Source organism: Drosophila serrata, unplaced genomic scaffold, assembly GCF_035046125.1.
Source record: "Drosophila serrata isolate PLE 108 unplaced genomic scaffold, ASM3504612v1 contig_347, whole genome shotgun sequence".
Lineage (NCBI taxonomy): Eukaryota > Metazoa > Arthropoda > Insecta > Diptera > Drosophilidae > Drosophila > Drosophila serrata.
This window is the reverse complement of record NW_028257245.1, coordinates 644,611-672,361: the sequence shown is the minus strand read 5'-3', so window position 1 is coordinate 672,361 and position 27,751 is coordinate 644,611. Positions and strand designations below refer to the sequence as shown.

The 27,751-nt window shown below is 39.0% G+C and overlaps 6 protein-coding genes across 8 annotated transcripts; 4 read left to right on the top strand and 2 right to left on the bottom strand.

The window, feature by feature from the left end:
- The first annotated feature begins 230 nt into the window (after window positions 1-230).
- On the top strand, window positions 231-7,797 carry LOC110189476 (UPAR/Ly6 domain-containing protein crok). Of its 3 annotated transcripts, none has more exons than XM_020959557.2 (4): window positions 231-362; window positions 3,869-4,126; window positions 5,044-5,211; window positions 5,271-7,797. In XM_020959557.2, the coding sequence occupies exons 2-4, from the start codon at window positions 4,069-4,071 to the stop codon at window positions 5,510-5,512; spliced, it is 468 nt and encodes a 155-aa protein (XP_020815216.2). In that variant the 5' UTR covers window positions 231-362; window positions 3,869-4,068; the 3' UTR covers window positions 5,513-7,797. The 3 variants fall into 3 exon arrangements, with proteins under 3 accessions (XP_020815216.2, XP_020815218.2, XP_020815217.2); XM_020959559.2 differs by having other exon boundaries at window positions 231-422; XM_020959558.2 differs by having other exon boundaries at window positions 231-855.
- Window positions 7,486-9,185, bottom strand: LOC110189475 (uncharacterized). The gene is made up of 2 exons (XM_020959556.2): window positions 9,026-9,185; window positions 7,486-8,950 (listed from the first exon to the last, which is right to left on the bottom strand). The coding sequence occupies exons 1-2, from the start codon at window positions 9,119-9,121 to the stop codon at window positions 8,024-8,026; spliced, it is 1,023 nt and encodes a 340-aa protein (XP_020815215.2). The 5' UTR covers window positions 9,122-9,185; the 3' UTR covers window positions 7,486-8,023.
- Window positions 9,186-11,082: 1,897 nt separating this feature from the next.
- On the top strand, window positions 11,083-14,825 carry CtsL2 (Cathepsin L2). The gene is made up of 2 exons (XM_020959555.2): window positions 11,083-12,792; window positions 13,897-14,825. Exons 1-2 carry the CDS (start codon window positions 12,401-12,403, stop codon window positions 14,627-14,629), a joined length of 1,125 nt encoding a protein of 374 aa, XP_020815214.2. The 5' UTR covers window positions 11,083-12,400; the 3' UTR covers window positions 14,630-14,825.
- Window positions 14,826-15,065: 240 nt separating this feature from the next.
- LOC110189518 (uncharacterized) lies at window positions 15,066-18,766 on the top strand. The gene is made up of 7 exons (XM_086838244.1): window positions 15,066-15,691; window positions 15,749-16,027; window positions 16,082-16,465; window positions 16,521-17,147; window positions 17,203-17,586; window positions 17,642-18,151; window positions 18,205-18,766. Exons 1-7 carry the CDS (start codon window positions 15,434-15,436, stop codon window positions 18,520-18,522), a joined length of 2,760 nt encoding a protein of 919 aa, XP_086694370.1. The 5' UTR covers window positions 15,066-15,433; the 3' UTR covers window positions 18,523-18,766.
- A 14-nt stretch (window positions 18,767-18,780) lies between these two features.
- Syngr (synaptogyrin) lies at window positions 18,781-23,217 on the bottom strand. Its single transcript, XM_020959645.2, has 5 exons — window positions 22,614-23,217; window positions 20,934-21,165; window positions 20,731-20,870; window positions 20,490-20,661; window positions 18,781-20,394 (listed from the first exon to the last, which is right to left on the bottom strand). The coding sequence occupies exons 1-5, from the start codon at window positions 22,740-22,742 to the stop codon at window positions 20,339-20,341; spliced, it is 729 nt and encodes a 242-aa protein (XP_020815304.1). The 5' UTR covers window positions 22,743-23,217; the 3' UTR covers window positions 18,781-20,338.
- Window positions 23,218-24,099: 882 nt separating this feature from the next.
- LOC110189402 (uncharacterized) lies at window positions 24,100-27,714 on the top strand. Its single transcript, XM_020959456.2, is given in 4 exon segments — window positions 24,100-24,308; window positions 24,538-27,343; window positions 27,404-27,442; window positions 27,445-27,714. Coding segments are annotated over 4 exon segments (3,042 nt in total). The 5' UTR covers window positions 24,100-24,188; the 3' UTR covers window positions 27,522-27,714.
- The last annotated feature ends 37 nt before the right edge of the window (window positions 27,715-27,751 follow it).

Genomic DNA, 27,751 nt, shown 5'->3' with positions numbered 1-27,751 from the left:
TTTATAAAAAAAAAGTCCTATTGTTCCTATGGAAACTATATAGTATAGTCAACACATTTGACCGTTTCATCGTACATATTAATTAGTATATAAAAAAAAGACTTTGGTAAAAAATTGTTGGCTTGTTATAGCTGTTTTCCAATGCTAGGATAGCTAGCCGTACAGCCGTACAGCCGTAGCTACCCGTACAGCTGACAGCACTGCTGCGGACTCGGATTCGGATTCGCGGAGCAGAAAGAATTTCAACGTGTTTGGGGTTGCAACGCGCCGCGTGACCGCTTCAGAGTCCACGAAAAAGGAAATCCTTTGCCATAATACCGAGCACTGTCTCCAAATTCGGTTGTGTGACGATTAAAAAAAAGGTAGTTGTCGAATTATATCGGGAGGAAAGTGAATAAAAATCGCGATTCTGGGCACATCGGGTAATTAAGCCGTGTTAGATAATCCCGCTTTTGTGGCGCGATTCGGTATCGATTCAACTTTTTTTCGTTTGGTTTTCTCGGAAGGGCGCTCTCTCTGTCTCTCTCATTCTCTTTCCCTGCTCTTGCCACCCCCTCTGTCCCTCACTCTCTCTACTCCTCATTCTCTGACTATTTTCTCCCCGTTTCTCTCAGTCGCTTTGACTTTGTGCTTCGTCCTTGCGAGAGAATTTGCACTGAAATCGCACCCACCGCTGCCGCGACCACCCCCGTGAGAACCCCCCCCCCACAACCCCTTTTCGGTGAGCCCTTCGCATCCGCTTTTCTTTTCGCTTTCAACTGTTTCGGGGTCTTTTCATTTCCACACTTTGGTGTCATCAGCTTGAAATAGTTCGAGAGCCAGGCGAATTCGTCAGTCCAGCAGCTCCACTCTTACGTAAATAAATAAATGAAAATCGTTTCAAAATGCAGACTATTATTTAAAGAACTGAAAATTAAAGAAAAGAAGTTACCGACGTGGGGAAAGGGGGTTCTTGTATTATATAATAGCAAAGTAAAAGTGAAAAGTGACTTCAAAACAATGGAGAATCAGAGTGCATAAGTGATTACCAAACAACTTGGAGAGTGAAAGGACTTTAAAGAAATAGTTACAGAAAAATAATAATAACCAATAATTATAGATAAAAATAAAACAAATAGACCTTAACCTTCAACATTTAAAGCTTAACAAATATCTAAATAGCTAAGCCCGCAAAAGAGCCAAACGGGAATCCTTTAATCCTCGAGGTCTTCTGCTGTGCTGCATTACACAACGAAAGTGCAGACCCAACCCCCGTGACAAGTTACCTGTTCTGCCACCTGAGCGACTTTTTCATGCCACTTGTTCTACTCATTTTTTGTTCGTTCCCTCGCCCGTTCGTTCTTTCTTTTTCCTTTTTTTTAATGGCTAAATCGATATGCCTGCCAGTTTCGTGTTTCTGCCAATTGTCTGACTATTACATAATAACAAAGGAAAAGCGCCCGAAGAAAAGCCCCTGGCAGGAAGGGAACTCACAGCGTTTCCCACAGGAAATGCCAAAAGACGGCGACAGTTGATAACAAAAACAAAAAAAAAAAGGAAAAGACTAAAGGAAAAGTGGGAGGCACTGAACTAGGTCAGGTATTGGATTTCCCGAGTGGGAGTTACTGCAGAAATGAGACAGAGTGTTGCATGCCTGGCAACATGCAACTACTGCACATCAGATATTTATGGGGGAATCACATAAAATAGTGCCACTCAATCAAGTTACCATTCCGATTTTCCATTTCCCCTCCTTAATATACATATATATATATGTACATGTATAAACTGTCAATTTGAACTCTTCCGTTCCGCCTGTCAGTTGTTGGCCAACAAAAACAGCAACCAGCGTTGTGATTGAGTGAGTGGCCGACATGACAACGGCCCCTTGACTACCATATTGATTGGCTTTTCATTCGCCAGTTCCAGCCATCTTACGTATGTAGGAGCATGGACATACACAGCCACACCAACTGTGTGTGTGTGTGCCAGAAACCCAAATTTGCTGGGTAGAACGGGGCGTATGCGTAATATTTCTTACTCTGATCTGCGTCCAACTGCAGTCAGTGCTCTAGAATCTAGCATTTGATGGGCCTCCAGTGCATTGCACTCCAGCCGATTACGTGCTCCATATTAGAGGGATCAGTGGGGTCCGGTTACATTGTGGTAAGCCGTAAATGGCCAAGGGAACGCCGGGCGGTCCCGGAAATGGGCTGACAATGCAATTACTTGAGTGTCCAGGAAATTACGTATTTCAATCCTTAAGTGGAGTCATAAAAGGGGTTGTTATTGGTTAAGCTAGTCAGGAAGAAAATAATAGATTATTCAAGTACAATTTCAATGGATTTTATTTAAGTAATTAAAAAGATTCAATAAAGGAAGGAGTGTTTTTAAAAAGAGGTTAATGTTAAAAAAATGTTCCAATTGGAATCAAATATTTGACTAAATTTTTTCAAGTGTTTGCTTTTGTAATCACAGTGTTTCTTTATAAAAGTTCAAAACTAATGGAGAATATAATTTGAATAATCCTTTAAAAAAATTAAAAGGATTCAACAAAATAAATGTATATTCCATAAATAAAAATTAAATTAATTCTAAGAACATAAACTTTCAAAGGCTGCGGTCCTACCTTGCGTGGCAGCAAATTTCTTTGTCCTACCTCTGCCTTCACATCCACAATTTAAAAAAGACAGAAAGAATATTGGAATTAAAATGGTTATTTTTTAAGACAACTATTTTTCAAGAAAATGTTATTCAGTCTTTTTGAAATCTCTGAATATAACAATAAATTTGTGAAATAGACTCCCCAGATTCCAAATAAATACAATAAATAATATCATTGCATAAATTTAGACAATAGATTTTTAAACAAAAGCAATTTACATGCTTTTTTATGTATTTCCCATAGACTTATGTACATTGTCTCTCGAACTAATTAAAGCTTAAATCTGATTCTAATTTGATTTTTGTTGGCCAGCTTAATGAAATTTAATCAGATTCCCTGGGAAATCCGAGAAAAGCTCGAGTAAGACCGGCCGAACCACTTCAGCACGACACGAGTGGGGTATAAATTGAAAACGGCGGTGTATCGAATCACTTGGCCGCAAATCGCAAACGATGACAAAACTATTAAAAGCTCAGGCTGGGCAGGCAGAGGATGTGGGGGGCAGGTGGCTTTCTAACGGGGACATTGGTAATTTGTTACCTAGCTACCGAGAACCGTTAGCAATTACGTTTCATCCACAACACCCGCGCGCTCGCTGGGAAAATCAATCGCCTGCTCGGCACACACAAGAGGGGGGGGACGTGAGGGACTTTTGAGCAATCATTGCAATCCAATTAAATAGCCAGTCGAACGCAAGTCGAGGAATCCTACGAAAAAAAGGTGTACAAAACTTGAAGAAAAATCAACAGCAACAACAACAAGTAGGCAGTGCATATGAATGGGTTCCACACGGATGTCTCTTGTATTCCACAAGCCAAACTAATTGGGTCGCTAGATGGCGCGCGTCATCATATAGCTCTCTCTCGGCAGACAGAGAGAGAGAGAGAGAAGGAGAGCGACCTCTAGCGGCAGTTGCAATGCGCATTCGCCAATTCCCTTTCCCTCCCACACTTGTCCAACAAACTGCACTTATGTTGTTTTTATTTCCTGCACTTTCCTATTTTCGTCCCACTTTGTGTTTTCTTCCCCTTCTCCACCGTCATTCTCCGTTCCCTTTTAGTTTTGGGTTTATTTTTGCCAAGGCGCTTTTCACTTTTCATTGCAGTCAGTCAGTGAGTCGGGTTATGTGAATATTTCGCAAATATCAAAACGTTTACGGGTTTGTTTTTTTGTTGGAAAAAAACCTCTAAACCTTTTTCGCCGTCTTCCTTCTGTCCCTTTCAGGCTAACATGCTAATGTAGCAAATCGCAAGAGCCACGAAAATTGTCAAACGAAAGCGAAATCGAACAGTCAGAAAACAAATTGTTGCTCCAGCCGCCGCCGCAGACGCCGCCGAGCAGAGAAGAGACGAAGCGTGGTGTGGATATTATCCATAAAAAAGGCATATAAATAATTAATTTCAATAAACCCAAATACATACAAAATGTCGCCATTCATGGAGAAGATGCTGTTGTTGTTAGGCGTGCTCTGCTGCATACAAGGTAAGTTAAGCCCCAAAGTTTATGCAATGCAAAATGATGCACACACGCGCACCAACACAACCCTGACATTTAGTCGTCTATGTATTGTTTTACGAAGATGGAGAAAGTGCCTGTTAAATCTGCTACATTTTTTATAACTATTCGGAGAGACACCTTTTTCCTAAAAACGATCAGAAAACCAAAAAAAACTTGGTTCGAAAGGTCGAAGTTTGTATACACTTGCAGTACCCCATAAGGGTAAAAAGATAATGATCATTCGTCATAATCAAAGTATACTCTTAAACATTTTGTTTTGTATCAAAAGTTCAATTTAATATCTTTTAAATATCACTAATTCTATCAATAAGTGGTCAAAAATATCTTTAGTTAATCATATAATACCATAAACTTTGTGTTTTTATAAACCATAATATCCACAGATGCCTTATTAACAATTGACATTTTTTTTATTGATGTTATATAAAACCGTATTCCATAAAAATACATGGGATAAATAGAAGGTTGCTTTTATGACGTTAAATCTCTCTATTTAAGATTGTAAATCAAGTTTATTTCTATTCATAAACACGCCTTTATATTAACATAATCGAAAATGGCACATTCAATCATAGATCATCCATTATGTATAATCAGCTTAATATTTAAAGATTTAAGACAAATTGCCATTTATGGTTTGACTTTAAAAATTGCCATATCATGGGATTTATCACTAATCCAATAAGAGAGCTTTTGAAAAATATAAAATATAGATAGATAAATCAAAGGAAAACTGTAAAGAGATTCAATCTTCAACACCTAATTTATATATATCAAAATATTTTTTATAAACTTATTTGTTTTAATAAATTCGAACAATTCTTATAAATAATACTAAAATCTTAATTCTCTAATAATATCATTACCCCTTTAACTTGTAGTTACCACTGCCCTTATGTGCTATGACTGCAACAGTGAGTTCGATCCTCGCTGCGGCGATCCCTTCGAGCCGTACTCCATTGGCGAGGTGAACTGCAGCAAACAGGAGCCCCTGGAGCACCTCAAGGACAAGTACAAGCCCACCCTGTGCCGCAAAACCGTGCAGAAAAGTGAGTGATACGAATTATTTAAAAAAAATCATATTTTAATCCTATATACGTGTTATTAGTTTACGGAAAGACCCGCATCGTACGTGGCTGTGGATATATACCGGACGAGCGCACCGATGCCGAGTGCGTGAAGCGCTCAGGTACCCACGATGTGGCCGCCATCTACTGCTCCTGCACCAAGGATCTGTGCAATGGCGCCAACTCCCCGCTGGCCCAGTGGATGATGCTGCCCGTTGTCTTTGCCGCCGGATTGGCGATCCTGTTGAACTCGAGGCACACAATACGATTCCAGAGCTCGTAAATTGGGCTTGTCCTAGCATTTCACTGAGTTTATTTACCGTACTTATCGTTTTCGAGATTATTTATAATGGTTTTTCGATTCAGATCTGCAGTTGATGCTCATTTAGTTGCATAATTTACAATAATTTTTAATTTAATGTGTTCGTAAGCATAAACATAATGAGAATAATATGAAAATCAACACACATAATAAAAAAAAACCACATTGGGGGCAGTAATAAATCAATAAATTTTAAAGCTTGGTTCGAACAACTTTTTCAGAATACAAACAAACTGCCAGTATATGTCTCCGCCTGAAAAATTAAATATTTCAATCGTAAAACTCTAAAGATGTTATGTAATTTAGGCTTATGTTCTTGGAACTAGATTGTCACAGCTGAAAAACACATTTTTCAGTTACTAAAACTCTATTCCGTTGAAGTTTTACAAACTTCGCATGAGAACGGAATAGAGAATGTAATGTCCCCATGAGGGATAAGTGTGTTTTTCCCGCAGGATATAAGCAATGTATATGTATTTTAATTTGAATTCAAAGTCTGTCAGAAATTATAATTTGAGTTTATATTTGATTGAAACCAATAAGATGGTAGGGTAGCCCTAGAAGGTAAACCCTTCACACAACCTATGAGAAAAAATTCTAAAGATGATCATCTATAGTGCATAAAATTTGCAATAATTAGGATTCAGAACTCACATGAAACCAGAAAATTGATTTATATAGAGAGGAATATAAGAGAAATATATTAAAATATATATATGAATTAAATAAATGGAAGAAAACTATTTACAAAACAAAAACAAAGGAAAAGAAAGAAAGAAATGAAAGGGAATAAATCACATTTTGTCCATTTTAAGCTTCATACAAACAAAACCAAAAACATAAAAATCAACTTAATATGATCCATGATCTCGATTCCATTTCCGATAGTGTTCTCCGAAAGTACGGTCCATTTACTCCGCGAAAGTCTTGGGGAAGTGGAATCGACCGCATGGCTAATATAAATAAATCTTCCTAATACTTTAGACGGAAAATGCATAAACAGTTTGATTTGTGTCCCCAACAAAACACACACACACACATGAACCGAGGTACAGTCAACACAAAGCATGGCAAGATTATCTTAAAAAACCAAAGACACTAGCCAACATATAACAGAAAAGCAGTTGCGAACACATAATTTTGTGTAGAAAACAAAAATTATATATATATACATATACATGAAGATGAATTGCATAAATTATACACATTATAATTATTTAGTTAAATATTATTAAGAATTATATGGAAAGATAATAAGACAAGCGCCGAAATGGAAGCGTGAGCATATGTAGATAAACCTAACTAATTTTAATTTATAACGAGAATAACAAAACACTAGCCGTTGTATCGTAATTGAGAAAACCAAAGCCACAACAACAAATTATAAAACGACAGCAAAAAACAATTTCAAATCAATAATCCATTAACTACTTAGGATTTTGCAACTTAACAAACTATAATAAATTTCTTTTCTCTGATTTCTTCTCTCTTTTTTTTATTCACTGGAATAATATTTTTGATAAATTTATCACAACAAATTACAACCCAAGCACACACCCCAAAAAAAAAAAAAAAAAAAACAAGAAAATAAAACCACAGCCACATCAAGCAACGATAAAACCACAAAACACTTATTCCAATAACAAATTATAAAAAAACCAAAAACCATTCAGCGTGAATCATATCATTGAGCTTTGCTTCACTAACGACGGGAAGACATTCTAAAATAAATATAAAACTAAAACAAAAATGGCGAAAATACAACATATATTTCAAACTATTTAATGCAATTGAAATATAATAAAACATAACGATAATACAAAACGTTTTCAAAACAAGTTACTGGAACTTAAAAAAGAGTTTCTCGATTAAGTAAGCAACAAATTAAATTCACTGAAAGAACACACACACCAGAAAAGCTTTCGCCTGCGCTGGCTGAGTCGAATATTCTATAACCATTAATATAATAATCGATATCAATATCATTTCCATTCGTTTCTTATACTTTCGAGTCACAGCAACCAGAAAAGAACAGTCACAAGTATGGGAAACATATTATGCAAGAAAACTATAACAGAAAACCAAAACACAGCAGAAAATAATAGAATAAAATCCATGAGCAAAAAAATAATGATGCGAAAATAAGAAATGAAAATAATGTGAACTTGTTAATTTTTAGCATTTAAGTCTGTAAAGCTCCGCTTGTAGATGAAAAATCAATAAATAAACTAAATACAAAGAATAAATTCAATAAATGGAGACATCAAAGCTATAAGCTTTCACAAAAGAAAATGAAAATAACTCGGATAAACATTAAATATAGGCAGAAATTTGGGGATTTATATTTGGAGTACCATGGCATAAATTTAATTATAAAGATAGCTCTCCAATTTTTGTTAGGTAAAAGTAAATGATTTATTTTTAAACTAAAATTCACTTTCTTGAAATTACAATAAAAAGGCTTCATTCTTTTTAGGCCAGAATACTGGGGAATATGGCATTCTTGGCAATGGGCTGGTTGGCCCTTCGCACAATCCGGATGTAGCCATCCTCTCCCCACCCCTTCCCGAAGGAGTTCAGGCACCGCCAGTAGTCCAAATTGGTGTCCACATCGTGATCATAGCCCACAACGACCAGGAACTGTGAGCTCCTTGCATTGGTCAGGGCACTCGTATCCTGGACATAGACACCGCTGGAGTACTGCATGAATCCAAAGGTTGCTGGATTGTATTCCACAATCACGGGGAATCCATTGGACACATAAAGCATGACAGCATCATCGTCACCATCGGCCACTGTGGAGTAGTTGGCCAATCTCACACCCACGGCCACAGATGATGGGGGTTGGCACATGCCAGGTGTCTTGGAAATATTATCGTTCCGATAGTCCGCCTCCGGATACAGATACGATTCAGTCAGCTGGGTGAGATAGTCCAGGGCTGCCTGAGGCTCTTGGGTTGTGCAGCCGGTGCCCATGCCTGCACAATCGATTAGCTGCTGGGCGGAGAGCGAGGATGGAGCAGCATTGGCCGACTGGACGGCATTCAGGATCTCCACAGCCTTGGCCGTGGCATAGGCCCAACTGCTGCTGCAATTCTGTCCCTGATCCTCCACCATCACGGTCAGTCCAAAGTCGGAAATGATGTCGTAGGAGGCGGACGCCACTTGCGTGGCCGGGGGATCACTGGCCTGCGAGGTTGTCAGGGACACTGCCTTGGGCAAAAGGGCAGCAAACTGGATGAGTCGGATGTCTGAAAACTGATTCACTGCCTCGCGATAGCTACTCCTATTCCTATCCGCCTGGACATTGTGCTGGGCCACCTGGTTACGGTTATAGACGAAATAGTAGTTGGCAAAGTTGCTTGCGGAAGCTGACACATATGACTTGTTATAGGTGGTCTACAAAAATACAAAGAAATAGAGCACAAATTGTAATTTAAAACTATCATAATAAGCTGTTTATATCCCACTTACCATATAGGCATTAAAGTCCGCCAAATCCTGGCCATGATTAAAGGCCCATCCGCCACCGACGGCCAGCAGAAGACAGCAGAGCACCAACTTGAACATGACTAAAACCGAAAATCGACACAACTGATGATGTCTAGAACCATGGAATGGTCTTTTATAGGCACCGGGAACTCTCCTTCTGATTGCCAAAGCAAATAGAAGTTTACCATGCCGAGTTACTTTCGCAAGAAAAGTGCAAATAGATTTCTATGGGGCCTTGAATTCGCACTTGGCCTACAGACAAGATATAGAAGTATAGAAGTACTATGGTAACTATGGGTCCGGGTCCCGGTGGTCTCGATAAGCCCCCGTTAGAGGGAAAATGTCTGGGTGCGCTTTGTTTGTCCAATAAACTTGTCAAATGCGCTCCGTTTCGTATCGTTGCGATTCGCTGGGTTCTCGTATCTCTGTTAATTCGAAGTCATCACTGGCCCAGTTCAGATATATGTAGGTATATACTACCTAACCCTCCTGAGCATCGTAAAAGCGTCGTCATGTCTCTAAAGCCAACTTATAGTCACTTGTTTTGGTTTTTTTTTTGTCTCCTCTCCAGGTTTGACTAATCACATTCATACTTTCATGGCGTCCATAAAAATTGCAACATAGTGTTTAGTAGTAGGCTCGTTTGATGTCTTGTCTTGCGTTGTCTAGGCCAAATCGATGTAAACGAAGTGCTAAATGAGCTATTTGTCAATTTCAATTGACGTGGGTCTAACGGATACTTAAACACATATACGGGAAGATTCTTGGAAGTCTGCAAAAAGTGGGCCTCGAGAGGGCTGTCAATGAACTTGTTAGTAACTAATATGTATACTTGATCAACGACTATGAATCTGTTAATTAAACTGCAAATAAATGGCACATTTCGGCTATGCTTTTGTTATGCTAATACATCTCAGATATTATTTAAATAATACATTATATTTTTAAATTTAATACACTTAAACAAAGTTATGTGACATTAAGTGCTGATCATAACAATAAACAGTTTATACAAATGTAAATAACTTTCATCAAGCATTTTTGAGATTTAAACATATTTTATAATACACTGAAACAAGAAATCTTGAAAACATAATAAATAATTCATTGTTATATGTATTTATAGTTTCTTTGTTATTTTGTGGTTATGCTTTCATAAATTATAAACTAGTTTTGGACAGCATGGATCATGTAATATTGATCAATCCCATTAATTAATTACTTTCCACTTTGTATAATTTCCCCTGTCTTAGGATAAATTAATATATGTAGTTATAGACACCATTTCTATTGGCCAACAAACAATTACTAAACATGCATAAAATTAAGGCAGGCCAGATTATAATGCCATAAACCAGAAAGCCAGCCTGCCCAATGAAGACGAATACGTTTTTGGTTTTCTCAAAAAAAGATTCAAATGGGCGCTCATCTGGTTTCGGCCAGATAGATGTCTGAGCCCGGACTCTGGGCCTGGACCCTATAAAACCGAGATGTGCGGGTCGAGAGCCGCTTATAACCTCGCCGGTCTTCGTGTCTGCGCCATCTTCGCACAGATTTCTGAACGCGGAAGATATTACAACCATAAAGTCGTAAAAGGTGATTGAGCCACGCTTTCAACATATGGGTGTCGTGTGTGTTTCTTTGTGCGATATTTGTGTGGTGTGTCGTTACACGGAAAACAAGTTAAATGAGAATATAACACCTGTTTAATAACAACTGCTACATAATCAATGATAAAAACTATATTTAGTGAAGTTTCATTACGAATTCATCGAAATTTCTAAATAGTTGAATACAACTGAAAATGAAAGAAGATCTGTCTGACTAAGAAAATATGAACTGATTGCAGCTCAAGATAAAGTGATCACAAAGGATATTTCTTAATACAAATGAAGAAAATTAAATATGGGTTTATTAGGCTTTTATGTTAGATCATATCACTTTAATGTTTGATACACCTAATACTTTTATATGTACTTAAATCTTTAAGAATCTTGTGTTATTATTATCTACATTTATATAATATAAGTTCAGCTCAAAATACTCTTCCCAAAACAATTATATTCAACTCGAGGAATCGAATTTGTTCGATGTAATGACAAATCAAACATACAAGAGAACTGCAATTGCAATTAAAGACAATGTATATTCGAATAGAAATCGGGATTAACTCTCAGAGATGAAAGGAAATGGGGTAATCGCCTTTCACCCAGGCCCAGCATGTGATGAATATTTACGATTAACGGCATCGAAAGTGAAATTTTGGCCTGCGGTTGCCTAATCTAGATTCATTTTGCCCACGGCCAGGCAATCTAAGCCAAAAAAGAAATAAAAGGAGAGACCCAACCATCCACGAAATGATGTATTTGCCGAAACTCGAGCGGATCCAATGCAGGGCTTGTGTCTTTCTTAATGAGACACCAATGGCTATATGCTAAGCATATGCAAATGCGATTATTCAATCGATAATGATGATGCATATGTCATCAGAGATCGGAGATTGGCAAACAGCATCTCGGAATAACGAACAGCGAATGCTCTGCTAGTTTCCAAACTTAAATTAAGATCGATGGATCGAAAGGTTTGCGGTGTGGGAGCCGGGTTCGGAAGAAGTGAAGACATGGCTCAAAGCCAACGGGTGATTAATTACCAATTAAGTTGCTCGACCACCGACAGAAGAAGATGATCTGCGGGATACCAAAGGAGCAAATAAATACCATTAAATCGTCCGATATGTAGTTTTTTTTTTAAATCGATCATTGAGTTGTTTCTTTGAAATTTATTTACTATACATGCAGGTTGAAAAAGATAACCAATTAACGGATTTGTTTAGGAAATATATGTTGACTTCAACTTTGTTTATTAAACATTGACAAACTATTATAGGTTTTCATTCATGCTTTTCACTTGTTCATTAAGGCTTGGTTTATAAATATAAAATTAGATGGAGGAGTGTTTATGATAGATAATTACATTTTTTTATGGAAATAATTCTGTACTAAAAATATATATTATAACATTTCAAATTAAATGGAAAGATAAGTTTACATGATAGTACCAACCTAGCCTTTTAAGAATAAATCAAATATTATACTACATTTTATTTCAAAATGTCACCTCATTGCTATGTTCATTATAAATTCTTTGTTCCACATGATAAGGATAATATACGGTTTTTTCCTATGAATTTTGTGCCATAGCTGATAAGGAGCATCTTTCATTTTATAGTGCTTTCCCCCTTATGTTTCCCTATTAAACATTCCATTTCGAGGTGAATGGGCTAAATTCACCTGCGATTAACGTTGACAGAAGAGGTTGGAGAGTTGGCAAGAGAGATGGAGGAGGAGGAGGAGGAGGATGGACTGTGTTGGCCAAGCGCGATTATCTAACACTCTCCTCTTTTTTTTTGCTTTCATGCAGATGCGGATGTGCTCATCGATGTGGCTGCAGCTGGCGACGGGCCTGGCCCTGTTGGGTGCTGTGTCATTGCAGACCCTTCAATCGTTCCCCAAGCTCTGTGACATTCGAAACTTTGACGATTTCCTGCGGCAGACGGGCAAGGTGTACTCCGATGAGGAGCGTGTCTACCGCGAGAGTATCTTCGCCGCCAAGATGTCACTGATTACGTTGAGCAACAAGAACGCCGACATTGGCATCGCTAGCTTCAGTTTGAGTGTCAATCCATTGGCGGATATGACCAGGAAGGAAATCCTCACCCTGCTGGGCTCTAAGGTGTCCGAATCTGGAGAGTAAGTATGCTTTTGCCACGTGGCATGCTATGACGTAATACCAACTATCATAAGGGGAAGCCCATATGCTTAAGCGTGGAATAATTAACACCTTACCATAACTCCCAAACGGGTTTTATGACCTTCTTGTGGGCGCTAAACAATCTGAATGCTGAATTAGTTCAAAAGCAAAATTAGATAGATTCCATTTCTGGGCTTTATCTAAAACAATTCCCAACAACATTATTTAATCGCAAGTAAACAAATGTCTACGTCTTTTTATCATATGACTCTGTAAGAAGCAATTTGTTATTATCTTGTTTTGTTTATTCCAAATATTCGGTGAAATGTATCATCACGACCTTGGGCACTTGTGTTATCTTTTATTAGTCCAATAATTAAATTGTTATTGTCTTGTATATTCCGGGAATTCAATCATCTTTTTTGGTTATTGCTCAATTGAATTTACATAAAGAATATATTTCTTTATTTCTATTTTAAAAAAGTTACTTTTTTCTCAAGGTTTTAGATTTTGACTGTTCATAAATAAAAAAATATTATTATATTAATATAAAACATAAAAAGAAAGGACACTTCGGTATATTGTTATATACCCTTGCAGTTTGCAATTAGAAGTTCGCATTCTTTGAATCTATATTATAAATATTTTTAAATGACAATTTGATCAATTTTTATTAACAACGTTTTCGTATTCTAGTTTTAATATGGTTAATTAATATTCACAATCGATTAAAAATTAAAAAAAAAAAAGTTTTCAGCAAGCGGTGGCTTGATTGACTCGACTGTTGATGCATATTATGAATATATTTGATATGCAGGGTGGAAAATGAATGCATTTTGCTAAAATTATAATACCCTGCAAGGATATACAAATTAGGATAGTTAGTAAGGATAGACCTATAGTTAAAATTTTAAAAGATATGGAAAATTTAAAAAGAAAATTAAATTTCCATTTTATAACTTAATAGTGTGATGCAAGTTGAGATCATCATGCCTCGTCACAGTCTTTAATTGGGAATTTTTGTGCAATACCCACACGAAGCCACAACAATTAACCCCATTCGGAATTGAACTCACCTCTACCGTCTACCTCTCCCCTTGCAGAAAGTACACCGATGGACACATTAACTTTGTGACTGGCCCAAGGAGTCCAACTGCCGCCAATCTGCCCGAGAAGTTCGATTGGCGCGAGAAGGGAGGCGTGACCCCGCCCGGTTACCAGGGCGTGGGCTGTGGAGCCTGTTGGTCCTTCGCCACGACCGGAGCCCTCGAGGGTCACATCTTCAGGCGGACGGGAGTGCTGCCATCGCTGTCGCAGCAGAACCTGGTGGACTGTGCCGACGACTATGGCAACATGGGCTGTGACGGTGGATTCCAGGAGTACGGATTCGAGTATATTCGCGACCATGGCGTGACCCTGGCCAGCAAGTATCCGTACACGCAGTCGGAGATGCAGTGTCGTCAGAACGAGACAGCCGGAAGGCCACCCAGGGAGAGCATCGTGAAGATCCGTGATTATGCCACAATCACTCCTGGCGACGAGGAGAAGATGAAGGAGGTTATTGCCACCCTGGGCCCTTTGGCCTGTTCCATGAATGCGGATACCATCTCATTTGAACAGTACGGCGGCGGTATCTACGAGGATGACGCCTGCAACCAGGACGAGGTGAATCACTCGGTCACCGTGGTGGGCTATGGATCGGAGAACGGACGTGACTATTGGATCGTCAAGAACTCGTATTCCCAGAACTGGGGCGAGGGCGGCTTCATGCGACTCATCCGCAACGCCGGCGGCTTCTGCGGCATCGCCAGCGAGTGCAGCTACCCGATCTTGTAGAGGTTCTCATCCGATGATCCCTACGTAGTTAGCCTATGCCATAGATATATAGTATAGTCAATTAAAAAACCACGAATTTATAAATATGTTACTCTAGTTTGTAGCGTTACGTGGCGACATCCGTCCAATATGCTTGGGCTTTGGACCGGCATGAGTCACTCGGTCAATAAATAAACAAAAAAATTGACTTTTAAAGCTTCTGTGTACAAAATAGGGAAATAATTTATCTACCTAGTTTATGCAGTGACCAGGTCCCTTAGATATATGTATATATATATCTTTTTGATCACCTCAAGTGTCAATTGGGTACTCCTATTTCTCATGGACTATTTTAGATGCATTTTTAAGAATCTCCAAGATTATGTCAATCACCCAAATCAATTTCTTGCTATACAAATCGAATTAATTTTTTTAATGCTTACATTGAGGATTTAATGGCGAATCAGATTTATTTAAAAAGTGTGAAATTGTTTAACAAATACTTCGAAACTTTAACTTTGCTAAATTCATGATATAAGTTGCTGCATAAACCAGTCAACCGGCACAGATCACGTTTTGCTCTTATTTATAAACAAAACAGGTAAGTCCCCCCATGCTTCACCTGAAATACATATATATGTATGTATATGTATGCTCTCCAGAACGAACAGAGAGAGAGAGAGTTCAAATAAAAACAAAAAATAAATAACGCCTTTGTTATCGGCAGACAATTGAATCTTTCTCTTCTCTCTGTTCGCAATGAGCGCCGAGTATTTATAGGTAGCCACTCGGTGGCTACGGCTCAGTACGCGAAATCTTTGCAAGATGAGCTTGGCTCACCTCTCCACCGGCCCCATCCTGATCGTGTTCTTGACGGGTGCGGCCTGGGCAGCCCCCACAACTCCCTCCTCCGGAGACCAGACCAAAATCGAACGTGATTCACAAGTGCATAATGAACTACCGTTGATAAAACTAACCGCCGAAAATAATGGAAATGAGTCAGCAGCGACCACTTTAGGGGTTGACCTTACATCAGAATTCTCAGAAGAATCCGAATGTCAGAACGCTTGGCAAAAGTTCATAGTCAGTTTGCCGATAACATATTCCCAGAATTGTAGCCCATTAAAATATTGTTTTTAGGTCGACTTCGGTGCCCACTATGCAAGCGATACAGAAACCCAGAAACGTCGTGGCATCTTTTGTGAAAATTGGAAAAGGATTCGGGAGCACAATGCTCAATACGAAGTGGGAAAAGTGTCCTTTAAGAAGAAAATAAACCAATGGGCTGACTTGACAACTGAAGAGTGGAAGAACAAGCAACGTCCCATCCTTTCACCTGAGTTTGCCAAGGCTAAGCCTATGACATCTGGAGTGGATCAAACGAGGATTAAGTGCGAGGCTGCCTGGAAGAAGTTCCTTGTAGGTTACCTTTACTATTGAATATTTCTTTATAAACATTTTCACGATTTACAGAGTGATTTTAGTCGGACATATGAAAATGATGCCGAAACTGAGAAGCGTCGCAGCATCTTTTGTAACAAATGGCAAAGGATTGAGGAGCACAATCTACAATATGAAGCGGGAAAAGTGTCCTACAAAAAGAGTATAAACCAGTGGTCTGATTTGACGTTTGAAGAGTGGAGGAAAACGCAAAAACCTCACTTTCCACCAAATATGGAGACACCGGGAAACAAAACCGAGGAAACTAATGTAAAGGAGCATCCTCAAAGGAAACGTTTTCCAGCAAATATGGAAGAACCTGGAACCTATGTGGAGGAAACAGCAATTGAACCCAATGGATCTGATAAAATCAATCTAAACAATATTAAGTGCCAGGCTGCTTGGGAGAAGTTCCTGGTAAGAATTATTAGTCATTATAAATGTATCTATTATTAATTGTCATGACTTACAGGTTGATTTTAGTCCGAAATACGAAACCGATGCTGAAACTGAGAAACGGCGCACAATCTTCTGTGGTAACTGGCAAAGGATTCAGGGGCACAATACCCTCTACAAAGCAGGAATAGAGTCCTACATGAAGGGTATAAACCAGTGGTCTGATTTGACTTTTGAAGAATGGAGGAAAACGCAAAAACCTCACTTTCCACCAAGTATGGAGACACCGGGAAACAAAACTGAGGAAACTAATGTAAAGGAGCATCCTCAAAGGAAACGTTTCCCAGCAAATATGGAAGAACCTGGTACCTATGTTCAGGAAACAACAATTAAACCACAATATGTGAAAGAAACACAAACTATCGAAGCACCAATCCAAATTAAGGAGAAAGAGGAGAAAGCAAATAAGGAACTTCCTGAAAACAAAAAGGAGAAAGGAGGGTCACAGCAGGTTTTGTTTCCCCCTAACATGGAAAAACCAGGGACCTACATTAATAAACCGAACGAATCTGAAAGGACTCGGTTCCCAGCTAATACGGAAGAACCTGGAACCTATGTGGAGGAAACAGCAATTGAACCCAATGGATCTGATAAAATCGATCTAAACAATATTAAGTGCCAGGCTGCTTGGGAGAAGTTCCTGGTAAGAATTATTAGTCATGATAAATGCATCTATTATTAATTGTCATGACTTACAGGTTGATTTTAGTCCGAAATACGAAACCGATGCTGAAACTGAGAAACGACTCACCATCTTCTGTGGTAACTGGCAAAGGATTCAGGAGCACAATACCCTCTACAAAGCAGGAATAGAGTCCTACATGAAGGGTATAAACCAGTGGTCTGATTTGACTTTTGAAGAATTGAAGAATAAAATACCATATACCTATCCTCCTAATATGGAGACACCGGGAAACAAAACTGAGGAAACTAATGTAAGGGAGCATCCTCAAAGGACACGTTTTCCAGCAAATATGGAAGAACCTGGAACCTATGTGGAGGAAACAGCAATTGAACCCAATGGATCTGATGAAATCGATCAAAACAATATTAAGTGCCAGGCTGCTTGGGAGAAGTTCCTGGTAAGAATTATTAGTCATGATAAATGCATCTATTATTAATTGTCATGACTTACAGGTTGATTTTAGTCCGAAATACGAAACCGATGCTGAAACTGAGAAACGACTCACCATCTTCTGTGGTAACTGGCAAAGGATTCAGGAGCACAATACCCTCTACAAAGCAGGAATAGAGTCCTACATGAAGGGTATAAACCAGTGGTCTGATTTGACTTTTGAAGAATTGAAGAATATAATACCATATACCTATCCTCCTAATATGGAAACACCTGGAAACAAAACTGAGGAAACTAATGTAAGGGAGCATCCTCAAAGGACACGTTTTCCAGCAAATATGGAAGAACCTGGAACCTATGTGGAGGAACCAGCAATTAAACCAATACCAACTTTCGAAGTATCAATTCAAATGAAAGAGATAGTGGAGAAAGCTAATAAGGAACTTCCTGGAAACAGCAAGGAGAAAGTTGGGTCGCAGCAGGTTTGGTTTCCTCCTAATACGGAAGAACCGAGGGAATTTGAATCCGACCAAAAAATGATTAAGTGTCAGGCTGCCTGGGAAAAGTTTCTGGTAAGTTTATTGAGTAGTAAACGTTTCTTTACAATAACTATTTTGGCTTTTAGAATGATTATACCCCGAAATATGAAAACGATGCAGAGACTAGGATTCGGCGCCTTATCTTCTGTGACAATTGGCAAAAGACTCAGGAACACAAAGCGCTAAACGAATCGGGAGGAGTGAGTATTGACGAGTGGACTGACTTGACTTCTAAAGAGCTTAAGAGTCAAAGTCCAAATCTCCTTCCACCAAATAGAAGACCACCAGATGACAAAAGGGAGGAAACAATAGTGCAAGTAGGATCGCAACAGATTTGGTTTCCGCCGAATATGGAAGACCCTGGGATGTATGTTAAACAAAACGAAGACGCACCTTTTATTTAAGAGATTAAGAGCACAGCTAATGAAAACCATAGCTGAGACAACTACAGTGAAAGTAGGATCGCAGAAGATTTGGTTTCCATCTAATACGGAACCTATCTTACTAAACCACCAAAGAAATCAGAATCTTTGAGTGAAAAACAAACCGAAAACGTTCCCAGCAAATAAGCTCCATCTTAAAGTAAGTTAATGTACACTTTTAATAAAAAATTGTAAATACTACGAGAAGACCCATACCCAATGAAAATACCTGACTGTTGGTTGGTTTTTAAAAATATGTATTTATATTAATCTGAGGGTTTCCGCTTGAGGATCTGGTTTGAGGAGTTCTTCTGTTACAATAGTGTTCGCAAATGTTAATTTCGCTACTTCTCACTGGCGGTGTTTTTGTAATCTCGACCTTAAGTTTTTGAAATGAGTAAATTTGGATTTTTGGTTTCTTTGTCTATCATTGTAACGCACACGAATTCTACATGATTAATTTATATTTGTATATTTGCTCTGAGATCCCTGTCCGCTTGTGGCTTTCAGAAGGGCGCTTCGTATGACATATACAATCCGTAAATATATATAATATATATGTATGTATATATAGTATTTAATTTAACAAATACATTTGTAGGTTATCGCAAGTTGCTGCACTAAGTGAACATTTATGTAATCAATATGTTTACATTCATTGATATTTGAGTGTATTCCAAGGAGCGATCGCACCCAGCCTCTCCAGCGGATGGGACAGCCCCTGCAATGCGTAATGGGTATTGTACATACAAGTATATACATATATCCATTTCATCGGCATTATTATTATTATTATTAACTATACAAATCTCTGGTTGGGAGTTGGGGGCAACAACAAGCCTTGAACAAGCCTTAGACACATGTAAGCGAATCTGTAATTCCTGCGGTAATCTAGTTTGAAATACTGTGATCCTTCTTCTACAGGTTGGGTTCCTTACTGTGTACTGTGATGATTACTGTTTACAATTTACATATTGTTTGGCGTTTATTGTTGTTCCTCTAAACAAGCTTAGGCCCTGGCCGCAGGACTCTTATGTGTGGGGCTGTCCAGTTTCGGTTTATTGGATATGTGGCTTGAGCAGTGTATCGGAATAGCGTTCTGTTTCTGACCAAATTGCTGCTGTTTGTGTGTAAATTTATCTAAAAAATCTCGTCTGCTTGAATTCCTTCGGTAGCAAGCTATATATAGCTGATCGGGGCGACCAGGACCTGGCACAAACCAAAATCATTCATATATATAATAAGTACGTACACGTAAACACTAAATAACTAACAACGTTGAAAGCATATATCATATCATATATCGAGTACGCAATGCACAAAACAATGCCTCAACTGGGTAGCCTGAATGCATGTATACATATGGGATACATAACTAGTTGTATATCTGTATAATATATGTATATATATATATATATACATATACATATATATATATTGCAACAAATTTTCACTACAAAAAACTGCACACACTCAACTTAGGGGGCTAGCTTAAGAGTTATATATTCAAACTATTCCGACAAATCCTTATATATCCTCTGGTAGCTAAAGCAAGTGCGTGGCATTGTATCTGCAATTGCTTGACTTTTGTATTTGCATCTTTTATGCTTTCCTCGATTTAACCAACTGCTTTATTGTTTCTGTTACTTTGTTACTTTTGTTATATGTTCGACATCGGTGTATATGGTAAAGCCAACTGGTGTGTTTGCTGTTTAGTCGTGTAAAACGTTTGCCATTTGCACTACAAAATCGAAGTGAGTGTTCTGTGGACAACGGAGGAGCAAGTGGGAGAAAATCCTTAATAGGTGGGCTGCTGGTACTCCATGCCGGATTGCTGCTGCTGCTCCATACCACCTGAAAAAAAAATATATATGAGCATATTTATATTATTTATAGGTCACTAAAAGAATGTAGTAGAAATGTGGGAGGGCAAAGAGCCCTCTATTTACCCTGCTGCGGCTGACCAAAGGGCGAGGCGCTATATTGATCATTGTCATTGTCCATGGAGTAGCCGTAGGCCTGCTGGTGCACCACGTTGGCGGGGTCCGTTTCGAAGGCCGAGGTGAACTCATCGCCGGCGCCAATCAGGAATCGCTTGTAGGCCATCAGAGCGCATAGGGCCTAAGCACAAAAAGATTATAGAAAACTATATTTCTATTCAACGATTGACAGGTGACAATTGTTACGCACCCAGGTGACTATTGAGAAGAGGCAGAACCAGATGGCGGTCTTCATGCTGCCAGCTCCAATGCCCAGCGGCGGCGGGGGCGACGAGCTCCATTGGGACCACAAATACAGGAAGGCCACAAAGTACATGAAGGTCCAGAAGGCTGCAATGAAGGATTGTTGTAAAGTGTCCTAGTTAAGGCCATGTAAGGAAGGAAGGAGCTTACCCGAGAAAGCCATATCAGCCATGACGTAACGCTTTCTACTCTTCACCGATGACATCCTTTCGAACAGGAACTCGCCTCCCATGAAACCCATGGAGGCCAGGAACCCGAAGACGCCGACCATGTTGCCGAACTTACAGGCCATACCATCGCCACTAAAAAGGCAGTATTCCTTGCCATCCTTCTCCGTCCAGCCCTCGGAGGATATGCAGCCGAAGACAACGACTGAGAAGAGCTATCAAATGGGAGAAATTCCATGTGACTGAGGGCAGAATACTTTGCACATTACACATTCTTGAGATGAGTTAATGAGCAATGAAAAAGTCAATTTACTTAAAGCGATGCGTAAGCTTTTCAGTTTAACTAAGAATAACCTCCCTAAGTCTTTGCAATTTATATGACTATTGAAGTTAATTACACTGATTTTATGCTTGACAATAAAAAAATTACAGTTTAAATACTTAGTTAATGTTTTTTTCACAACTCCCACTCTCGGCTATCGATTTTCCTGAGCAGGTGCAACAAGCAACAAGAAGTTCAAGTACACAGACAACGAGGCAGACACGTACTTATGTTTGTGACCCAATTCGCGGAATGAAGGCCAAGTTTAGTTTGTTTGGCCAGGAATGCCGGAGGAAGGGAGGAAGGGGGCCATTGGAGGATTGCAATCGCAAGGACCAAATGTCCTTGGTCAGCAGAGTGGGCAAATATTACGTATACACAAATGGAAAGCAAACTAAACCCCTCCCCAACACTCGGCTATCGCATATTTCCCACTTCGCTGGCTGACGCACATCAAATCGCTGGTATAATAAAGTCCTATAAGTTCTATAAGTTCCAAGTCCAGTGCCAGTGACCAATTGCCGCTCGGGTCCTTTACGACATTTAATTATAAAGCTTTCATGGGCGTGAGAGTTTTTATGGTGTCGCTGCAGCTGATCCCGGTTACCCCCTCTAATGGAGCACACCTAAGCCCCTGGACACACTCGGGTAAACAAATCCCAGAACTTTATTCCTATACTACGGGGTTGTCACTACGTTTATGCGTTGTGACATTTGGGGATTACTAAGTTTACGAATGTCACGCACAGTTTATAGATGTTTTTTGTAATGACCAGGCTTAATCTTTGCTAGTAAACAGGTGAGAAATCTACAAAAGTTTTTTTAATGGACTCTTATAAAAGGTTCTTCATATATACATTTTATTATCCTGGAGACCTTATGGCTTAGAATATGTATTATTCATTGAAGTCGAGCCATAACTTCTTTAAAGTTCTTAAGAACGGGACTAAAAATATTAATAGAAGTTATAAGAAAAGAATTTGGGTGATTCAAAGAATAAATTTGGAATTTGTGTTACCTAACTTATCAGGAGTGTCTAAAGATTTGAAAACAATTAAGTTGCTTTCAAAAGTATAGGGTTTTAAATTCACACAAATTGTAGATTTTATTACAACTTCTCACAGGCATTTCTGTGCATAAATTCGAAACATTGTTTCCAGTGTACTCCAAAATTCATGAATCCCTATTTGGGGACACTTTCGTAAACTACTTAAGTGCCGTGCAAACAGCGTGATAATCATCAAGTCGTGTGAGTGGCGCGTGTGTGCTTTCGGGGGTCCGAGAAATCCCAGCATTTCCCCGAGCGGAGCACTCAACCGGAGTCCCCGGAGTACTACTTACCCAGCAGAGTGCCCGGATGACAACCTGGGGCTTCATGGCGAACGTGACCGGATCGAAGGCGCCGCCCGCCTTGCCGCCCCCATAGGCGCCCCCGTTATTGATGCTGAGTATCTGGTTGAGCATGTCCATGTTGCTGGCTATTGGCTAGTGGCGCTTTCAGCTCAGTTTAGAGTTCGATTAAGCGTTTTCTCAGCTTGTTGTGAAAAATCGAACGCTGGCTAAGGTTCGTGGGGCCAAGGGCAATGCGGGGGCGTTTCACCCACTCACAGAACTGCTGTGTGTGTCTATACCGAGTGTGTGTGTGTTCGCAGGTCTCTTTTCTTTACTCGCAATTATGGATTACGGCACCGTGCGAATTTTGAGTGTTTGGAAACTCGAAACTTTGATTTTCGAAATTTACTTTTCCGTTGCGGCGCTGCGCTATGTTAAATTTCACTGTGTTTTGCTTTTGTCCTAATCAATGCATAATTGATGAACACAAATTTCAAGGGCCTGATTTTCACTTTTACTTTTTTCGCCAGCTACGCTCTCAACGGTACTTCGACTGTCAACGCGCAGGACTCGTAACAGTGTTGTCAGTTTAGCTTGTTTTAGGCTAGATTTAGTAGATTTTAAAATGGAAATTCTTATGAAATTTGCAGTTACCCTTAAAAATAGTTAATATTTATATTCATTCATTCATTCATACAACAATTTATTTTATACAGACAAATATAAAATTTTTTTCACTACGTGCTTGTAATAAAAAATATTTTAAATGTATATACAATTGAATAAGGGATTCATTTCCGACCCTTTAAATCATATACATATATTCTTGATCAGCATCACCAGACGAGATAGTCTAGCCATGTTCGAAAGAAAGTAAATTTTGCTCAAATTTTTCAAAATATTGTAAGGGGTTACATCATTAAAATTGTCAAAACCCACAAAAAATTACGTTTATGCTGATTTTTTAGCCTAATAAAGTCTAACACAGAATTGCTTCCCGAACTGAAAATATTGCATTTTGGATTTTATGATCAAAATTAGCTTAGTTTCTTTTTACTATTTGAAATAGCTTGAAATGTAAGAAGAGTTTAGAAAAAAGGTCAATCAACTTCCCTATTTTATCGGATTATGTTGATATCAAATTCAGTAATCATACCTCTTTCTAACTGAAAAGAGTAATAAGATTATATACTTGTAACAATTTTCTACTAAAATTTGTACCACAATACCCGTACAAATTACCCAAATACCATAACTTTACATCCCTTGAGGAAAATTAAAAAGATTAATTTAAAATATATTTGCACAATTAATTATACCGTGTATTTTATTGACCATTCTATTAAGCAGCTTAAGCCATAAAGCTACCGATAATTATTTCCTAAAAATCCGAATTCTAAGCGCGCAATATCGAAATGCGCTAAGGTGCGGCGAATTGACGAGCTCGGCGTAGCCCGAATTCGCTCTCCCCAGTTCTTTCAAGCTTTCAGTGCACTGGTAGTGTGACCACCCTTGAGTTAAATTTCAAAATAAATCAATTTTTGGATTTAGCGCAAAAATTTCCTTGTGTTTGATAAATACATTATGTCTGTGTTTAAGAATCGCAGTAGATGTAATTGTTGTCCCCGGCAGCAAAAGCCGTACAAAGAGATGAAATGGAAGATGGGAAAACTAAATTACAGTGATGCTTGGGCTTTCTCGAAGGTAAATATAAAATTATTTACTAAATTACAATAAGAAGGTAAAGGGTGTGTTGATAAGGGATATTACTTAAAATAGCTTAGTTCATATATTTTTTAAACTTCAAAGGAAATTTTTATGATTTTGTTTATTTTTTTAAGAATAAAAAGCAAATAATGTTGTTAAAGTTTTGACAATCTTGTGTAATGTCTCCAAAATCATTTTCAATTTTACTTTTACGAATCTTTCTTAGATCCCTGATTATCCATCCATTTGTAAAGAAATTGGAGCCGATAAACATGCCTACAAGGTCCTGTGTGGATGCAGGAAAAGAAGAATTAGAACTCCTGAGAAGGAAAATCGAACCCTTACGCAACATGAAGATCTTCGGAAAAGTAAAACTACACTTGAAGGATGCAACGCCAGACTACTCGAAATCTACCAAGCACCGCTCGTCCAGAGATCCTTCTTTGGGAATAAGAAGCCCAAGTGGCGGGAGGAAATCGAGAAAAGACTTCAAAAGGAGGCCAAGGCAGAGGAGGAGAAGAACATGGTGGCTATGCTACAGAATCAAGTTAAGAAACTCGAGGCACATGAAAAGTTCCAGCGACTCTTTGAGCTAAATCAAAAGCGATCCATTCGATGGAGGCTTGAAAAGGAGCAGGTGCTTAAAAAACCAGGAAAGGATTTCTATGGTAAAGAAAAACCTATAAAAGAAAAGAGGGAAAAGATAACGCCCGAACAGGTGGAGAAAGACCTAATGAAGATTTTTAGCAAGGTGGGAAGAATTGGCAAGGACAAGAAGAAAGTGGGCACAGAAACTCCTTATGAAGTATTGAATATCCCACTTGGAACGTATGAGAAGAGTCATAGCATCAAGGATGCTGAGAGGTTTCGAGAGTTTATTACCGACCTGTGTCTACCTGCGAAGAATTTAAAAAAGAGAATCGCCGAGAAGTCCACTCCCTACTCCCACTTCCAGAATGACTCATTGGCTTTAATCGATAAAAGCGATCCCCACCCTGATTCTGTTGATCAAATGCCAGAGGCTAAGGCTGTAAAAGTTCCCCAGTTTTATTCGCTTCGGGAAAATCAGAATTTACCAGTTGGGATTCAAAAAAATAGAACTACTCATGTGGGAGCGAAGTTTTCATGGAACTATAGGCAAATGGTGAAAGCTAAATATGTGCTCAAGCCAAAGATGTCAAAGCCCTTCGATAAACTGGTCCAAGGAAAGAACGTCGAGATTCCCGAACTGTTATCTGCTCTCAAGAGTCGTGATAAAATTCCTCTTGAAAGAAATTTAAATAAAGAAGAAAGGGAAAAGGCAGACAAATCCCTTTCTCACAAATCTAGACCGAAAGAAGACTCTGAGCCCAATTACGGAGTTTCCAAAAAGGTCAAGTCCTGGCACATGCCTACCGACAACCGACAAACCGACAAATCTAGCCACTTGCCTAGCGGTGAACTAAAACCAAAATTTTCCAAACAGTTTCACAAAATGCTAAGGGGGAAAGAGAAGCATAATCCTGAGCTTAATGATGTCCTAATGAGCCATCACGAAATATTGCCGAATATGAAGAGTGCAGAAAAATCATCTTCCGGAAAGCGGAAGTTTAAACAGAAAACGGAATCCGAGCCGAATTATGGAGTTTCTAAAACCGATCAATTTAGGCACTTGCCTAGTGGTGAAATAAAACCTCAATTTAGCAAACAGTTCCATGAAACGTTGAGGGGCAAGGAAGCCACTATGCCCGAACTAAATGAGGCTCTTATGAGCCATCACGAAATATTCCCGGACAAAAAAGGAGCAGGAAAGTCCACTCCTGGATTCCCCAAGGGTACACTGAAACCCAAATACGAAACGACCTACGGAGTATCCAAAATCGCTACATCCAGGCACCCGATGCCAAACCAAAAAGAGGTCGAGATGAGCCAATCACGAATAATACCTGTTAATTCGGATGGATATAAGAATAATTCGCTACGTAGTATTTTGAAATCAAAGGCTTCCCTTTCTTCCCACCAAATTCTAAACGACATGGACGAAAAGGGCTTGAGCTTCCCTTCGAATATGCCAAAGGAGAAAAAAACACAGGCACCTGTTGTGTCCTCAAGTAAACATCGCCCTTACCTTATCGGGAAAAAGCTAGAAAAGTTTAATTATTATATCAGGAACTCACTGCCAGATCGGAAAATAATAGAGCAGAGCGGCTCGAAGGATGCAATTTGCTATTTGAATACAAAGAGTATTACCAACCTGATGAGTGAAAAATCGGGTCCGATCAGGTACAATGAAATATCAGAAATGGCAGGGAAGAGCGGGCATCCAAGTGGTTCGGACATTACCCAGTCCTTCCAGACCGTAAGTGAGAGGGAAAAGGCATCAGATAGTGCTATGTTCGACGCCGACCCAAAGGACTACCAAGACACAAACTTGAAAAAGACCCTGAGCAAACTAATCACCAGCTTTGTCAAAGCACAAAAGGCCAAGAAAAAATTCAAATCGAAGCACAGGGTGCCAAGTGCATGTCCATCGGACTCGGAGCTGAAAACCCGAAGGAATAGTTCCGTTTCACTGAAATCGGTGCGTGACGAGATCAAGCAGTTCGAGCACGAAGCCCTCAAGGAATTTGCCTGGCAAAAGCAATACCAGGAGGAGTTTGTGGTTGAGGAGAAGGCCGACGTGCAGGCACGCATCCAGGAGCTGATGAAGTATGTTGCTATCCGTGAGGATTTTCAGCCACCAAAACCACCAAGGGATTTCATAAAGGAAAACATCGAGATGCTCCAGAAAATGCGACCGCGGAAGATAGAACAAACCAAGAAAAAGCGGAAACCCAATCAAAAATACCCCAATTTGATACAGAAGTTGCAGATGCCGGAGCGCTCCAACTTTTTCGGCCAGCAACTGTCAGATACAACGTATGAACTCACAAAAAAACGATGCTGTAGAAGCCAGGATCAACAAGAGCATCAGCAGGCAAAGCCAAAGGCACCTGAAAAGACAGTGTTAAAGGAGACCCAGAAATGTGACACATTTGATGCGCATACAAGTGGTAAGGAATTCAATATACTATTTATATAATCATCTCATACATATCCTTAACAATCCGCAGAATTTTTAAAGCCAGATTCTGACTTAACCCAGAAGACAAAACACATAAATTGCAAAAAAGGGAAAAAGGTGTAAATAATGAGAAGAATAAGGAGGAATGGTGCCCTAAACACTTTTAAATTCTAAAATACTCAATATCCCTAACATAGAATCCTTGAAGAGAACAATAATCCATGAAGAATCATTATAAAGACAATGCATTTTGTCATCTTATGATTGTCCAAAGATTATTTTCCAATTCAAGGTATTTCAGTGTTTTTAGTATAAAATGTGTTACTGAATACAATTTTTGCAATCTTGAATTTGACACCTATTTCTCGGTTTATTTTTTTAACATTTGGTTTTAATT